This window comes from Hyperolius riggenbachi, chromosome 6 (assembly GCF_040937935.1).
Source record: "Hyperolius riggenbachi isolate aHypRig1 chromosome 6, aHypRig1.pri, whole genome shotgun sequence".
Taxonomy (NCBI): domain Eukaryota; kingdom Metazoa; phylum Chordata; class Amphibia; order Anura; family Hyperoliidae; genus Hyperolius; species Hyperolius riggenbachi.
Window position 1 is genome coordinate 371,945,678 of NC_090651.1, and position 17,837 is coordinate 371,963,514.

At 45.7% G+C, this 17,837-nt stretch overlaps 1 protein-coding gene across 3 annotated transcripts; it reads right to left on the reverse strand.

Moving 5' to 3' along the window:
• Positions 1–1,326: 1,326 nt before the first annotated feature.
• LOC137523063 (serine protease inhibitor swm-1-like) lies at positions 1,327–9,572 on the reverse strand. Of its 3 annotated transcripts, none has more exons than XM_068243258.1 (4): positions 9,371–9,572; positions 4,310–4,368; positions 4,159–4,203; positions 1,327–2,047 (listed from the first exon to the last, which is right to left on the reverse strand). In XM_068243258.1, exons 1-4 carry the CDS (start codon positions 9,436–9,438, stop codon positions 1,677–1,679), a joined length of 543 nt encoding a protein of 180 aa, XP_068099359.1. In that variant the 5' UTR covers positions 9,439–9,572; the 3' UTR covers positions 1,327–1,676. The 3 variants fall into 3 exon arrangements, with proteins under 3 accessions (XP_068099359.1, XP_068099357.1, XP_068099358.1); XM_068243256.1 differs by having other exon boundaries at positions 4,310–4,685; positions 9,371–9,398; XM_068243257.1 differs by lacking the exon at positions 9,371–9,572 and adding an exon at positions 8,958–9,023 and having other exon boundaries at positions 4,310–4,685.
• Positions 9,573–17,837: the final 8,265 nt, after the last annotated feature.

Below are 17,837 nucleotides of genomic sequence, written 5' to 3' on the forward strand. Positions count from 1 at the left end.
ACCGCAACAGGGCCCTGGACCATAAGAGCCCAGTAGGGACCTCCTTCAACTGTTTTATTAGCTCTTTGTTGATGCTCTGTTGCTAATGATCACCTCTATATGTGCTTTGATAAGTTATAACCTTTAATAGACTATTCTCCTCCCCAGCTTACACCTCTCTGACACTGCAGCTGTCCCCTCCCCTGCTTATACCTCTCACACTGCAGCTGTCCCCTCCCCTGCTTACACCTCTCTGACACTGCAGCTGTCCCCTCCCCTGCTTATACCTCTCACACTGCAGCTGTCCCCTCCCCTGCTTACACTTCTCTGACACTGCAGCTGTCCCCTCCCCTGCTTACACTTCTCTGACACTGCAGCTATCCCTTCCCTGCTTACACCTCTATGATATGGCAGCTGTCCTCTCCCCTGCTTACACCTCTCTGACACTGCAGCTGTCCCCTCCCCCTGCTTACACCTCTCTGACACAGCAGCTGTCCCCTCCCCTGATTACAGCTCTCTGACACTGCAGCTGTCCCCTCCCCTGATTACACTTCTCCGACACTGCAGCTGTCCCCTCCCCTGCTTACACTTCTCTGACACTGCCGCTGTCCCCTCCCCTGCTTACACTTCTCTGACACTGCAGCTGCTCCCCTCCCCTGCTTACACTTCTCTGACACTGCAGCTATCCCCTCCCCTGCTTACACTTCTCTGACACTGCAGCTGCTCCCCTCCCCCTGCTTACACCTCTCTGACACTGCAGCTGTCCCCTCCCCTGATTACACTTCTCCGACACTGCAGCTGTCCCCTCCCCTGCTTACACCTCTCTGACACTGCCGCTGTCCCCTCCCCTGCTTACACTTCTCTGACACTGCAGCTGCTCCCCTCCCCTGCTTACACTTCTCTGACACTGCAGCTATCCCCTCCCCTGCTTACACTTCTCTGACACTGCAGCTGTCCCCTCCCCTGCTTACACTTCTCTGACACTGCAGCTATCCCCTCCCCTGCTTACACTTCTCTGACACTTCAGTTGTCTCCTCCCCTGATTACACCTCTCTGACACTGACACGGACATTAGAGTATGACTATGGTAGAATTAGATTGTGAGCTCCTCTGAGGACAGTCAGTGACATGACTTTGTACTGCAAGAGATGTCGGTGCTATATACACAATAAATAAATACAATTAAGATTAATAAAATAAAATGTTTATTTAAACAGTACATTTACTTTTCTTACATTTTAGATTCAAAAAAGCGCTTCATAAAAATAAGGATTTTGAGCTTAATAAAGCAGACCTGTACTCAGTCAGAACTTCATCACTGCCCTAAAACATACACAACATGCATAATAACCTTTAAAGAAAAACATTTATTTGTTATAGTGGACACAAATCCTGCAATAAATCTGCAGTGTGTCTGCTTCCTGCTTTCATGGAAGCAGACATATTTTTAGCATCCTGTGTTTACAAATTAGCAGCTCTGCCATGGCAAAGAAGATTCCTGAGCTGAAACAGCTGAGAGATCAAATTACACTGGTGATTAGTCACAGATGAGGGGGAATTAGACAGGCTAAACTCTCTAAATACATACAGGGTGGATTTCTCTATGTTTTCCTTCCGTCCTGTGAAAGAGTTCAGGTCCATTTTAAGTCCTTGAAGAGGATGCTGCTTTGCTTCACACTACTGAGAAGAACGTTCCTTTACTTCCCTCTGAATTGCGGGCATGTCTTCAGCTTTATGCAGCGAGGGGCGGGCTCGTCGGACAGAACGTAGTTGTCATCACACAGACATCGTGGGAAGCATTTTTCAGACTGCTGATAGTGGATCCCCCAAGTGTCGCAGGTCACTTGGGGCTGCTTGTAGCATTCGTTAAAATGGGAGTTTTGGGGACAGGTGACATGACAGGTCTGAACCGGCACACACACATCAGACTCTTTAGACTGGAAGACGAAGCCTTCGTTGCACTCACACAGTGACAGGCACTCTTTACTGCAGAGGGTGAGGTTGAGGGTATCACAGCTGCTTCGGCAGTCCAGTCTGCAGCCAGGGGAGGCATTAGGAGGACAAGAACCTGCAGCGATAAAAACAGGCACCACAAACAATGAAATTATTAATGAATTCAGCACATCACTGAAACCTACACCAAAATACCCGGAGCTGAGTGGAGTTACACTGAGATGTTGGGATATGTCATCACTATAAAGCAAACCGGAGGACAAAACAATTGTAACCTTTAAAAAACATGTAAACACATACCAATAGGAAGTATTTTTCTTACAAAGTAAAATGAGCGATAAATTACCTTTCTCCTATGTTATTGTCAGCAGGAGGTAGAAATCTGACAAACTGACAGGTTTTGGACTAGCCCATCTCCTCATGGAAAAAAAGTGTTTTCTTTACTTCTAAAAAGCACTTAGTGAATGGCAGTTTCTCCGACGCCTACTGCCAAAAAAGTGTACGGTGAGCGGGGAGGCTGGCCAGCATCGTTGTATAAATCCTGTTTGAGGGAATGTCTTTATAAAGAATAAGGATTGTGCTGAGAATCCCCCGTGAGGAGATGGGCTTGTACAAAACCTATCAGTTCTGTCAGATTTCTACTACCTATGGAAGGTGTCAGCAGCATAGAAAAAAAGTAATTTATGGCTCATTTTACTGTGGGAGAAATATGCCATACTTCTTATTTGTATGTGTTTACATGCATTTTGCATTTTTTTCACAATAGTGGCCCTTTAACTGTTAAGATTAAATGAAGGATGGTGGTCCTACAAGTTTACCCTGTCCATGACCTCTATTGTTTCCCCAGCTTGCTCCAGAATCTTTATTTCCTGACGCTGAACTGAAAGCCCCACACTTATGAACAAGGGCATGTGCAAGTCCGTGAACTGTGCATAAGGACACCTGTAAAAGGAAGTACTTTCCTTTGTGCCTGAGCTATCGTTCTTACTGAGCATGCTCAGTTCAGGAACTCCTGCAGTAAACGTGCTTGTTGACGATTATGCGCGGTGTGTGCATGCCCAATGCACATGCTTTGTTTGCATCTGAAGGCACTTCTAGACACAAGGATGCAATTGTCTGGGCAGTCTAACAACAAAACATGCTGGAATGGGGAATGGAAGGGAAACTGGTCTGGAGCCTGTTACTAACTTAAAGTGAACCTCCGGACTAAAAATCTACTCAGCAGAACTGAAAAGGTTTGGTATTTCTTTAACAGTTTCACAGCATCAGAACATTGTTTTTCTTACTGAAGCATCATTTTTAGCTGCATTTTTAGCTAAGCTCCACCCATCAAAGAAAAAAAGCCCGGGCTTTTTTTCCTTGATGCTGTGCAGAGCATGATGGGATTTCCTATGTTGTTATTCACGTTGCCTAGCAACTGGGAGAGGTGCTCAGGACACAGAACAGTTGGAACTGTGTCTCATGCTCCCTGTCACCTCCTTTCAACCAAAAAGATGGCTGCCCCCATGAAATCAAACATTTGCCTGTTCTTTTAAAACAGGGTGGGTAAGAGATTATATTACCTATCTATTTTAATTAACATAACTAATGTAACTTAATGACAGTATTTTTGTTTAGGCTGGAGTTCCTCTTTAACATTAACGTCCACCTCCGCAAGATTGCAAAGTCCCCTATCCATCCCCCGACACCATCAAACGACTGGTCCATCACCTGTCTGGACTAAATAAATTCCCTCCTTTCTGGACTTCCTGAGACCAGGCTCCGCCCCCTGCAATCCGTTATGAACGCAGCTGCCGGACTCATTCACTCCTCCCACCGCTTCTCATCAGCTGCCCCTCTCTTCAAGTCCCTTCACATCTAGATCTTGTCCAGAAAGACTCCCCAACCCATCTTGGGAGGCTCCAAGACTTCTACAGACAGAGCAGCCCCTACTCTATGAAACTCCTTTCCTACCACCATCATGATTATCTTACAATATCAGTGCCATGAGGTTCACGGACAGCAAACTGTCAGGACCATGGTCATGACATCACACTGTGGGAGGGGTTTCAGCACAATATCAGCCATACAGATGTCCGTGATGATCTATTAGAGAAAAGGTTAAGATTTCTAATGGGAAAAGGGGTATCAGCTACTGATTGGGATGAAGTTCAATTATTGGCTAAAGTTCCTCTTTAGTGCTGTCTGCCATGAGAGAAGAGAATGGAGGATATTAAGGCTACTCACCTGTAGGGACACCACGACATTCTCCAATAAAAAGCACAGCCAAAGCTGAAAACACAAAGGAACAATGTAACATGAATAATCAGGAGAGAAGAGCAATGATTGAAGAAAATCTTCTATGATAACGTGACAGCGTCTTGTAGCATGAACTCACCCAAGCAAAGGAACGGGACTGCCGTGTGGACTCTGCTTTTGCCCATGACCGCTTTGTTCCTGCAACAAAACCAAAGTGAGGTTGTATGAAAGTATATGAAGAAATGTTCTTGCCTTTCTCTCTTTCTATTTTCCTTATCCACTCTGCAAGTGTGAGGAGTCCTGCAATTTCCTGGTTCATCTGATGGTGGCAGCATGTGCTAGAACTTCAGCTATTCACCAGCAGGTGGCTCTGTATTTTTTCCTGCAACTCCTTTTGAAGCCAGTAGGGGCAAGTGCTTGAATTGCCTTGTACCTCTACTTCCCACCAGCAGGGGGCCCCTTACCACTTCTTTGGCAATTATGTAGCAGATGTGGATCATCTATTTAAAGAGAAACTGAAGCGGAAAAAAAAATATGATATTATGATTTGTATGTGTAGTACAGCTAAGAAATAAAACATTAAGATCAGATACATCAGTCTAATTGTTTCCAGTACAGGAAGAGTTGAGAAACTCCAGTTCTCTCTATGCAAACAAGCCATTAAGCTCTCCGACTAAGTTAGTCCTGGAGAGGGCTGTTATCTGACTTTTATTATCTCAACTGTTCCTGGACTATTTACTTTTCCTCTGCTAGTAGAGAGGTCATTACTTCACAGACTGCTCTGAAAGACTCATTTTGAATGCAGAGTGTTGTGTAATCTGCACATATTATAGAATGATGCAATGTTAGAAAAAACACTATATACCTGAAAATAAAAGTATGAGAATATTTTCTTTGCTGCTAATCTTCTAGTAATTATTCATAGTACACAACCCATTCATTATATCATTTTTTTTTCGCTTCAGTGTCTCTTTAACCTCTTGAGGATCACAGGCTAAAGGTGGCCACACACCATACAATTTTTTAAATATCTGTTCAATTTAAGAATTGCAAGAATTTTTTCTGACTGATTGTAACATTTCAAAAATATGACCAATGTACCACACACACAATTTTTCCCCAATTATGATAAAAATAATTGGAAACTCTGACAAAATTGCTAGGGTATGTATATTAATAAATTGACAATCCAACACCCACCATACAATCTTGAGAAAGATTGAAGAAAAATATCTGGCATTCCGGATCGATTAAAATCGAAGAAAACGGGAAATCCGATCGGATTTTTCAGTCGAATGAAAAAAAAGCTTTCGTTTTTATGGGAGATCCGATCGTTTTTATCGAATTAACGTAAAATCGGATCATTTTATTGTATCGCGTGTGGCCACCTTTACACCCCCCTAGTCACCAGGCGATTTTTACAATTCAGCACTTCGCCGCTTAACTGATTAATCCATTCTTCATTACAGGCCTCGACCCACCGCAGGGTCGCCTTATCAGATGGGATTAGAATCGCCGCTTTCAACAGCAAACGCATTTGCGCAGTTCGCTTAGCCACTGGTGCTGCTGCGCAGGTTTCCAGCCCTGTCTGTGGGCCGTCCTCGCTCTGTGATTACGTCATGTGGGCATCCCCACGTGACCGTCCACATGGCTAAGTTAAGATCTAGTTAGCCGCGCCCCCTCAGCATACACTAGCAACACTGAGCCAGCGAGGACGGCCCGCAGACGGGGCTGTAAACCTGCGCAGCCGCACTAGTGGCTAAGCGAACTGCGCAGGCGTTTGCTGTTTAAAGTGGCGATTCTAATCCCATCTGATAAGCCGACCCTGGGGTGGGTCGGGGCCTGTAATGAAAAGTGGATTTAGATAACAGAGCGCCTGAAGCTGACAAGGGAGGCACTGATCGTCTGCCCTGAGGTCTGATATTGCAATACCAGGCCCAGATTTACATCACAGGAGCCTGTAGACACAGATATCCTGGCACCCTAAACTTCACCCACCAGAAACCCACAAACCCCTGCCAAACTGCACTGCAATTGTACTGGCTGACCCAGCTTTGACTTCTCCCTTTCTAGTTATACTGTAGGTAGCTACAGGTGTCCCTTAGCATTAGGTAGGCTGACCCAGCTTTGACTTCTCCCTTACTAGTTATACTGTAGGTACTTACAGGTGTCCCTTAGCATTAGGTAGCCAGCTAGTGGTGCACCGACTGAAGGGAGCTCTTGTCAGTGGAATGTCGAGAGCCAGGTGACTAAACTCTCATTTGCGCTTTGCTCAGGACTCTGCATAGAGAAGGTGGGAGGAGTTATGGGAGGGGAGTGAGCCGCCTTTCCATCATAGGCCCTCATAGGCACGTGGCTACAGTGCCTTATGGTAAATCTGGCCCTGTGCAATACGGTAATAAACTTTTTGCATGACAATCGCCTCGTAAGTCTTTTAATCATGTTCAATATTTCCTTCTGTGCTAGCATTCCATTGATGTGGGCACCTATTTCTTATTTTTTTGGACTTGTAAATGTTGCACTTCACCTTAATGTTAATAGCAATATTTATAGCAACATCATATAATCAAAAAGAGGTACAAATACAGTAAAGTTTTGGTTATACCGCAGAGGTGTGGATTGCTTGATACAAGAATACTGTATGTGTAATACCCAGTTGCTTGAGAACTCGAGTAACCTGGAGCCTCAACATAACACTAACTACCCCCCCCCCCCCCCCCGCCCGCCCGCTTCCTCAGGTCAATACAAACAAACAACCTTATGCAGGAGTCCTGTGGGGCACGGGTGCCTTTTAGATCCTAAATCCTTTTAGATTCTTAGGATCTGCTAGGTGCCCTTGCCCCACAGGACTCCTGCATAAGGTTGTTTGTATTGGCCTGAGGAAGCGGGCTGAGACCCGTGAAATGCGTTGTCTACAATTAACCACTTTATAATAAAGACTTCTTATATCCTATCCGAGTGAGTCTTCTTTGGAGATAAGACACCTCTTTCTACATAACTGTACAGTAATTATACTTAGACCCATTAGTAGAGTATCCCGGCACCTCCCCAAACCTCTTAATCTTAAACAGGAATCCCCTGATGACGCTAGTTTGCAAAACCGGTCGGGAAGGAGACAGGCGGCACCTTCATACTGTCCTTTACAGCTGACTCATACACGCGTGCAACTTTCTCGGGGTTCCCATTGCATGGGCCCCGTATGTAAGTTTTGTTTTTATGCTATTTTTAAGCTGTTTTTACTATGAAAACTCTATATTAAATGGTTTACACTTAGAGTTGTTGTTTGTTTGTTTTTTTATGATGTTTACTGATATCCATTTGTGAGATGAATCATTGCTGAATTGGTGGATCCTGGACAGACTGTTGCTTCCTGATGTCCTACCAAAGCGTTGATACAACCTTATAATGGGGGTTGTCACCAGCTGGTAAGCCTCTTTCCTTTTTCTGGGTATCCATGATTGCAGAGCTATGCCGTGACCCCCATACTTATTGTGGTGGAGATATGCCCGCTCTTATTCTTTGTTGAAGACTCATCTTTTGTTTTTGGATTCTGTGCTGATTCTATATAATTTACCTGTTTGTGAACTCTGGACATTGTTCTTCTCTCAGCAGCGTCCACTTTGTTTCCTTGGCGCTGATACACATATGCAAACTTGTATCACACCAGAAACATGCAGCTAATCTTGTCAGATCTGACAACAATGTCAGAAACACCTGATCTGCTGCATGCTTGTTCAGGGTCCATGGCTAAAAGTATTATGCCTAATACACATGGTACGATTTTTTGTGCGATCTGATCCGATAGATAAAATCCGTCATGTCCGATATTGCTCCCGATCGTTTCCGCGCTCCATTTCTCATAGCGGTGAATGGAAAAAGATAAGAAAAACTAATGAAGACAAGAGAATTGAGCGCAGAATGGAGTGCGGAATTGTGCAGGAAAAACAATCGGGTCGCAAAATCGCACAGAAAATCTTACCGTGTGTACCCAGCATTAGAGGCAGAGGGTCAGCAAGACAGCCAGGCAACTGGCATTGCTTAAAGCACAGGTGTGGAACTCCAGGCCTGGAGGGCCAGATCCATGCCAGTGTTTAGGATGGACTGAGAAAGAAAGGAATGTGTTCTACCTGATGGACCGCACTTTTCCTGATTCAGACCCATCAATTCATTTGAGCTGAGTAAAAAATGTGTGAGGACCTCGGCCCTGGAAGGACTGGTTTGACATCCCTGGCTTAAAGAGACACTGAAGCGAAAAAAAATATATGATATAGTGAATTGGTTGTGTACTATGAATAATTACTAGAAGATTAGCAGCAAAGAAAATATTCTCATATTATTATTTTCAGGTATATAGTGTTTTCCAACATTGCATCATTCTATAATATGTGCAGATTACACAACACTCAGCATTCAAAATGAGTCTTTTAGAGCAGTCTGTGAAGTAATGACCTCTCCTCTGGCAGATAAAAAGAAAACTGTTCACTTACAGTTGAGATAATAAAAGTCAGAAGACAGCCCTCTCCGCAACTTTGAAAGTCGTAGAGATTAATGGCTTGTTTGCATAGAGATAACAACTGGAGTTTCTTGACTCTTCCTGTACTGGAAACAATTACACTGATGTAGCTGATCTTAAAGGGGCACTATTGGTAATCTGCTTAAAATAAGTCTCTTTAACATAAATATTTGCTAGTAAAGCAATGTTAGTGAGGAGTATGAACACTGATCAAAAGGTATTTCCACACTGCCAATACCCACTGATAGCCAGATAGTCACGACGGCAGATTTACCTTTCTGACGCCGACTGGGCTAATCCATTATGTAGTAGGGGGCTCCTGTAACTGCTGCTTGAGCTGCCGTTGGTTTTCATCTGGTCAGCTCAGCTATGCGCTTTCAAACTTCTAACTGCACTATCGTGCAGTTACTGTGCTCCCAGCGCAGCCGCCGTACAGCGCAGGACAGCGCCGTATGGCTCTATGTTTATGCGCTGCCCGGAAAGGACCCCTTATGGGAAGCTGGCAAAGACACGGACACCTATTGTTGTCCGTCGCCCTGGTAACCAGACTTCGGCTTTTTTTCCATATCCCTCTCACTTCAATTGTCCTTTAATGGTGCTGTCCGCTTACCTACTATATGCTACTATTATAACATGTTTTTCCTCTTACTATTGTTGTAATGCTAATATTAATAATGATAATATTACCTGTGCAGCTTCTCTCCTGGTATTCTGGTCTCTGCAGGAACAATCCTGCGTTCCCTCTTATAAAGCATTGATCTAGGTCACCATAATGTGGCGTAGGCAGCAGGTTTGGTAATCCTCATTGCTGCAACGGCTGTGAGTAACACCTTGGGGTGTCATGTGCCGCTGTCATCATGCAATCCCCCAGAAGATCGTACAGTTTGTGCTGCTGAGCCACTGTGTGTAAAAGAGCCATAATACAACAAAAACATTTCCTTATGTTCCTTTCCTTCCCGCCACAACTCCTAGCCAGGGACGCTGTATGACGCAATATGTACTTTTACAACATTGCAGAGAACTCTGGCATTACACCAGATAAAAAAAAATATTACACATACAGGAACTTTATTATATATTAAAGAGGAACTGTAACCCAGGATTGAACTTCATCCCAATCAGTAGCTGATACCCCCTTTCCCATGAGAAATATTTACCTTTTCTCGAATGGGGAGGGGGGGGGGGGGTCTGTGTGGCTGATATTGTGGTGGAACCCCTCCCATAGTGTGATGTCATGACCATGGTCCTGACAATTTACTGTCTGTGAACCTTGTTGCATTGTGGGAAAATTACTGCCTTTTTCCAACCACCAAGCAACCAGTATGAAATCAGCTTCTGACCCACAGGGCTCTGCCGTTAAAGAGACGGCAGAGAGAGTGAGCTGCAGCGGGGAGACAGTGGCGAGATCATTGGGAGCAACGACAGCGGCGAGGACACGCGGCGTCGGTGAGCTGAAATCTACGCCCTGGCAGCCAGATAGCCAGGGACGGATCTAGGGGGGCGAGCGGGTCTCTTGCCCCAGGCGCAGTTTGTTGAATTCTTAAAAAGCCGTCAAAACTGGATAGGGAAAGGCAGTTTAAGCACCAAAACCTGTCCTTTAGGCACCAAAACCTGACCTTTAGGCGCCAAAGCTGGATGAGAAATGGCGGTTTAGGCGCCAAAACCTGACCTTGCCCCAGGCGTAATTTGGTCTAGATCCGTCCCTGCAGATAGCCATGAAAACAGGGCATAGATTTCGATTAGCGCGGCCCATATCTAGTTATTGTGTGGATTTTAGGAAGTGTCTATTTTTGCTCTGATGTAGCGATGTGTGTACTCCAGGGTGAGCAGCAGTTATAAACATCCTACATTTTACATACAGCTTTGTACGGTTCTGATCCAGCTCTCTATCTGCCTGAAACTTAAAGTGTCAAAAGCTTGTGAAGAAATCTTTTGCAGCCTATCGACTATCCGATTTGATAATTATTATAGAATCGGATGAAACTTGTACAGCGACAAGTGTGCCCAATCTACAAATCACCCGCTTTTGAGATGACATCAGTCAAATGTATCGATAAATGGGAATTTACAGGCCAACATAGCTGATTTAGTGCACCGTGATAACAGCTACTAACAGGTGACAAGCGCAGTGGACCCCCCGGCCATTTCCCCCCCAAATCGTAAAGGTGCACCCAGGTGCCTGTGCATAAAATTACTTTACCTGTCCAGCTGCCTGCTAGTGTCCAGCTGCTTCCGCATTCCCACCCCATGTGACTACCGGCATATAGGTGGTGGCGCATGTGTGACACCCCATGTGTTTACAGCCATGTGGGCCGCCAATGTGGAAGCTGGAGGGTTGGACATTAGCGGGTGGCCGGACAGTTAAAGCAGGCCGGGCCGAGACAGAGGCGAGAGAGGCTCCAGCCTCAGGGCGCAGTGTAGGAGGGGGAGCAGGGGCGGGGCCGAGGTAAGGGAGGCTCCAGCCTCAGGGCGCAGTGTAGGAGGGGCGCACAACTCACTCTGCTATCATTCCCTATTGTGTTTGAAGCAGAGAGAAATAAGAAAAGGGGATACATGGCAGGGACTGCAAGTCAGATAACTGGAGATGAAGGTGTTGGGGACCCTGGGGCGCCTCTTAGTGTAATAGCAACCAGTGTGTGACGGCTTGGGTGGGAGGGATGGTGGGCACACTTTGGTGTCTCAGCCTTGGGTGCTGGAGGACCTTGTCCCAGTTTAGTGAAATTTTTTGCAACTTTATCAGATTTTGCAACCAGTTGCACTTATTTATAGGTATAGCTATCAGAAAGTGCAAGCTAACCATTGACTTCAACCTATCTGTATCAGAAAAAACAACCCAGCCAAACCCCATTCTCACACAGAGCCCTCCCCTCTTGCTCAACTAACAACCCCTCCCTGGAGGGAACAATCCCCCCCTTCTTACTCATGTAATAACCCCCTCTGGAGGGAACAATCCCCCTTCTAGCTCAATGGGATCTGTGGTTGCAAAAAATTACAGGCGTGTTAACAGAGAGAAGCCACGTCTATGCAGTTATTCACTGTCCTCTATAGCAAGTTGCAAAATATAATGGGTTGCAAGATCTTTCATTACACCGGCTCTGAGTTAAAGTATTTAAATGCATGGGCAACAGGGGGGCACATATAACCTTTGGACACCGGAGGAGGCGGCGCCACAAGGTCAATTCCTGAAAGATTCCATGCTGGAATTGCTCAGGAATCATCCTGTGGTGTATGAGCAGCCAACAGATCTCTCTCCTCGATCAGTTTCGATCAGAGAGATCTGGCTCTTAGCCCAACTGCCCAAAAAAACATTTTTCCTTTGCATTTTTAAAATCGATTTTCTCAAAAACTACAAGATCTTTTTTCAACATAATGAATTAGCATGTATGGGGGCTATGCTATTAACCACTTCAGGACCACACAGGTTTTACCCCCGCCCCCCCCCCCCCCCCCCAAGACCTACTTTGTCAAATAGGACACTGCAGCTTTAAGGCCAAGCTGCAGGGCTGCACAACACAGCACACAAGTGGGGCACTTTTCTCTCATTGGTAGGGTCTGATCGCTCCCCCAATGTTTTCTTTTTCTTTTTTATTTGTAATTTTTTTTTTTATTTATTTTCAAATAAATGTCCTTGTTTTTTTTAATTCTAAACCCTCCCTGCCTCCCCTGCGCCAGCCAATCAGTGTGATCAGCTGTCATAGGCTTCAGGGCTTCAGTCTATGCCAGCCGATAACCTCCGAGCCCACAGTGGGGACAGTCGTGTCACACGGGTAATTAGATGGCGGTTTCGCCAACTAACAGTCTCCGAGCGGCGATCACCGCTGGGAGACTGAAGGTGGAGTGAAGCTCCGCCTACCAAGCAGGAGATGAGCGCAATCTCCTGCAAAAGCAAGCCCCAGGACTTTATGCCTTGGTGCAACCGTAACTTTAATAGTTTTGCAAGACCTCACCAGAGGGGCTGGTGAGGTACAATCAGTACACTGACAGTATAATAGCGTACAAGCCCCAGCAAGCTGGAGATACTGATACTGAAGAGATAGAATCTCCCGAGGAGCGGGTGATTCAGACTGTACTGCAGCCCAGTGATCACCCGAGGAGCAGGTGATTAAGACAGTACTGCAGCCTAGAGGACAGGAGATACAAACAGTACTGCACTAATGATCACCTGAGAGGCAGGCGATTTAGACTGTACTGCAGCCTAAGAGCAGGAGATACAAACAGTACTGCACTAATGATCACCTGAGAAGCAGGCGATTCAGACTGTACTGCAGCCTAGGAGCAGGAGATACAAACAGTACTGCACTAATGATCACCTGAGAAGCAGGCGATTCAGACTGTACTCCAGCCTAGGAGCAGGAGAGACAAACAGTACTGCACTAATGATCACCTGAGAAGCAGGCGATTCAGACTGTACTGCAGCCTAGGAGCAGGAGATACAAACAGTACTGCACTAATGATCACCTGAGAAGCAGGCGATTCAGACTGTACTGCAGCCTAGGAGCAGGAGAGACAAACAGTACTGCACTAATGATCACCTGAGAAGTAGGCGATTCAGACTGTACTGCACTAATGAATAACTTCACCAGAGGAGCTGGTGAAGCTAGCATTTCACCAGTGGTGAGGGCCCACTGGTGAGTAGAATGGTCAGACAGGCAAGGTTCAGCAACAGAGGGGTTAGTTTCAGAACAGAATTGTGAGACAGAAGAGTAAACGGTAATCAGGCAGAGGTTCAGCAACTTTAAGGCAGATAGGCAGAAGTACAGAATCAGAAAACGAGATCAGAGTCAGAGTTGAGCCAGAGTCATACACAGGAAATCAGTAATAATCAATACAATCAAATGAGCTAACTATAGATAGATATCGCAATTATTGCATATACATCTATCATCAACTGGAACCTCACTACAATATACAAAATAACAAAAGTCCTAGTCTTGTGTGAAATCCCTGGTTTCCTCCCAGATCAAAACACACCGGAACTAATCTGAGGTCTGAGCGCTAACACACTAGTATTCACGACAGCAGACAAGGACAGAGTAACAACTCCAGGTTTAAATACTGAAAGCAGATTCAAGCAGCCCCGCCCAAGGGGCTGAACCAACCTGCAAGGTAGATTGACAGGTAGAAGTCAGCTGACCACAATGTCAGCTGATGTGTCTCCTACGCCCATAAAGGTCCTTTTGCTCCATGCGCAGGCGTGTGGACCTAAGCTGCTGTGCAACAGAGACTCCTGTCCCACCTGAGTCGGGAAGCGACACCCGGGATGGCGTGGCCACAGAGGTGACATCAGGTGTGAAAGCAGCTGCGCTGCTTTCCACCACAGAGGTAACATCTTCGATCGTTACATTACCCCTCCCCTGAGGCGTGGACTCCGGACACGCCCTAGACAGGCCCCCAAGAGACAATGATTGCAACGTCCTCATCTCATACCCAAACTCTTCACCACTCTTCACCTGCTCGGGTACCAGAGTCGAGGACCACCCTGTTTCAGATTCAAGATTTTGGAACAAGGTATCAATGTGATAGTCAAAGCATTCCTCACATTCAGAACACAAGTACAACCTCTCACTGACAAGCGGTGCATCAGGTACAAAAGATTCCCCACACTCAGAAAATGAAGTGAGGCCTACTATGATTGATGAGATCTAAATTATGCTCGAAACATTTCCCACACTCAGAACATAAATGCGGTTTCTAATTACTCACTATCTGATCAGGTAATGGAGCCGATGACTGCACTGTTTCAGGCTCCAGAACTTGTTGCACTGCAGTAGGCAAGCTTGACCCCTGTCCAGCAGATACACTGCAGTAAGTAGAACTATCACTCTCATCCAGTTCTGAGCTGCTGTCCGCATTGTAGCTTTCTATCTGCCGCCTCTCCAAACTAATTTCTGATACCAGTGAGTAGGGATGCTCATTCGGATTCCGCGGAAATGCAATTTCTGAAATTCCGATCGGAAATTGCATTTCCGCATCGGAATGCAGAAATCGGTAATGCAAGTGCCGTAGGCGGATTTCTGCCGGAAATCGCGGAAATTCCACCCGACTTTAACATCGATTTTCTCAAAAACTATAAGGTCTTTTTGAAAACTTTTTTTGCATCTTGTTCACAAGATTCGGTTTAATAAACCCTGAAAATTTGATGTTTCTAGAACTTAAGGGGGCTTTGCTATTAACCGCTAAAGTCGGCGGATTTTTACTGTAGTGTAAAATGCAGAAAATCTGCATCTGCCTATTTTCTGCATTTTACATTACAGTAAAAATCCGCCAAATTTAGCAGTTAATAGCAAAGCCCCCGTAAGTCCTAGAAACACCAAATTTTCAGGGTTTATTAACCTCCTTAGCGGTAACCCCGTGTGTGACACGGGGTAAGCCGCCGGAGGGTGCCGCTCAGGCCCTGCTGGGCCGATTTACATAATTTTTTTTTTTGCTGGACGCAGCTAGCACACCCCGATCGCCGCCGCCGCGCGCCCGATCGCCGCTATCCGGTGCGGCGCGCGGCCCCCCCAGACCCCTGCGCTGCCTGGCCAATCAGTGCCAGGCAGCGCCAAGGGGTGGATCGGGTCTCCCAATGACGTCCCAACGTCGGTGACGTCATTCCGCCCCGTCGCCATGACGACGGGGGAAGCCCTCCAGGAAATCCCGTTCTTTGAACGGGATTTCCTGATCGCCTATCGCCGGAGGCGATCGGCGGGGCTGGGGGGATGCCGCTGAGCAGCGGCTATCATGTAGCGAGCCCTCGGCTCGCTACATGATTTAAAAAAAAAATTTTAAAAAAAAACTGCTGCGCTGCCCCCTGGCGGTATTTTTCATACCGCCAAGGGGGTTAAACAGAATCTTCTGAACAAGATGCAAAAAAAGTTTTCAAAAAGACCTTATAGTTTTTGAGAAAATTGCTGTTAAATTTCGGGCGGAATTTCCGTGATTTCCGGCGGAATTTCCGCATTGGAAATTGTAGCGGAAAGCGGAATCGGTAATTGGTACATGACGGAATGCGGATTTACCGCGGAATCGGAAACTGGCATTCCGACCATCCCTACCAGTGAGGTCATACTTCCCCTATTGGATTTCAGAGAGCCAGGGGATGCCTTAAAACATTCCCTATACGACTTCTCACCAGTGTGAGATTCCTCATGAATGATAGGTTGTGCGGGATGTACGTGGGATCTCCTATGACTGAGAAGATCTGCACAATATACAAAACCTTCTCCACACTCTGAGCATGAAAAAGACCTATCAGATGGACAGGAGGCATCTAAATCAGGAGTGTATCTGAGTGACAAGCTTCCCACGGTAATTTTAGTTACACCAACACACACATTCTGCAATCCCGGATCCAAACAAGTAAGAGATCCACTATTTTCCTGAGATAGTGCAGCAGACTTATTAGATGCCGTATTCCTCCCAAAAAATTTTCTTCAACTTTTTTTTGCAATTCTGCACCCAATGACCTCTCACTCCACAGTAAAAGCAAAGACCCTCTCTGCGTCTTCGCATCCTTTCGGTTTCAGACAGTCTAGAGTGACCCAATTGTGTTAATTTATTAGAACCATTCAGGGCTGAAGTGGTGGGGGATACATTTTTGACAGGTGCACTTGATCTGCTCTGTTTGAGCAATCGAGCTCCGTGATCACTCCCCAAATCCGACTTGTGATCAGATAACCCCTGAGGTACCAGTCCCTTAAGCTCCGCAACATGAGGGGGGGCAATGATGTTAATATTACCCGCAGGTTATTCACAGTGTCAGCTAGCAGTTTTAATTGCCCTTGCTGTGAAACAATGGTGTGGTGTAATTGACCTATAGCTGTGGTCAACATCTGTACCTGTCGGTAAAATGCCTCCATACTATTTTGGTCTGCTGTTCTGTAACGGTGGGGTGCCGCAACTCAGATGTCTGATTATATGGTGATCTGCAGAATCACCAATAATGCAGATGCTATACTTGATTATGTGGTGATCTGCAGAATCACCAATAATACTAGTATAGCCACAAGGATGCTATGAGTGTAGTGCTTGGTGCAACCGTAACTTTAATAGTTTTGCGAGACCTCACCAGAGGGGCTGGTGAGGTACAATCAGTACACTGACAGTATAATAGCGTACAAGCCCCAGCAAGCTGGAGATACTGATACTGTGTTATGATCGCTTCTGCAGCGTTTACTGCTGACTGCAGTGATATTGCAAACCAAGCAGTTCTAATGTCATTACATGCATTTGCTTGCATAGTTTGGTTTGCACTTAAACTAGTTGCTGATTCCATCTGCAGTCGCTCTGAAGTTAATGACAGTTTAATATGCTTTTGTGTAAACAAACATTGTCTGCTGCAATGGAGGGGCAATCCCTTTCCTGCAGGCTGCATATCATTGTCTGCCTTTTCCTGCTATCAGCCTGTGATTAATTACCATTCACTTGTGTGGGAATCTGCAGGTCTGCTCCCATTGGATGACCTCAGTATAAAGAACTGCTTCCTGCAATGCCTCATGGGCTATCATAGTCTCAGATTGTATCTGTTACTCTGCTCGTGCCCCACCTCGTTCCTAGTCCGTGTGGACTGCGCTGACTCCTGCGAAGGGGTCAGCGAGTCCTCCTAGTTCTGCTCTTGTTCTAGAAGTTGTTACTCTGCTTGTCTTGTGTCATATATTGGTTCATCGCCAATATATACACATACTTGCACATTTTGTTATTTTCCTTGTATTCGTGTTACGTTGATACATCAGTGCCGCTGATATATACGTACACGAACTGTTTATATCCTGTGTTCCGTTAGTCAGCGTTCCAGCACGTTTTAGTGGTTGCGCGTATCGTGATCACCCGTGCTGAGCTAGTTATCCTGTTCCTGGTCCTGTTTGTGGATTGCGTTCATCTCCGCGAGGAGATAACGAATCCTTCTGAATCCTGTCCTGTTACCGTTTGTGGATTGCGTTCATCTCTGCGAAGAGATAGCGAATCCTTCTGAGTCCTGTTCCCTGTATCGTTCCAGTCCTAAGTCAGTGTTCCTGGTTATGTCATATATCGGTTCGTTGCCGATATATACATATGTTAGTCAGACGTTACAAATAGTTTCATTGATAGCTGTAATTGTAATACGCTAGGAAATCATACTTATTGTATATTTATCTGTGTTACGTTCATCTATCTTGATCCTGCTATTTCCTGA

What these genes read in the sequence shown, in the direction of transcription:
- LOC137523063 (XM_068243256.1), bottom strand. Translation starts at nt 4,505, where the DNA reads ATGCTGCCACCATCAGATGAACCAGGAAATTGCAGGACTCCTCACACT. An exon ending in AGTCCCGTTCCTTTGCTTGG is followed by an intron (nt 4,204 to 4,309) that starts GTGAGTTCATGC and finishes TTGTGTTTTCAG; the next exon opens with CTTTGGCTGTGCTTTTTATT. An exon ending in ATGTCGTGGTGTCCCTACAG is followed by an intron (nt 2,048 to 4,158) that starts GTGAGTAGCCTT and finishes TTATCGCTGCAG; the next exon opens with GTTCTTGTCCTCCTAATGCC.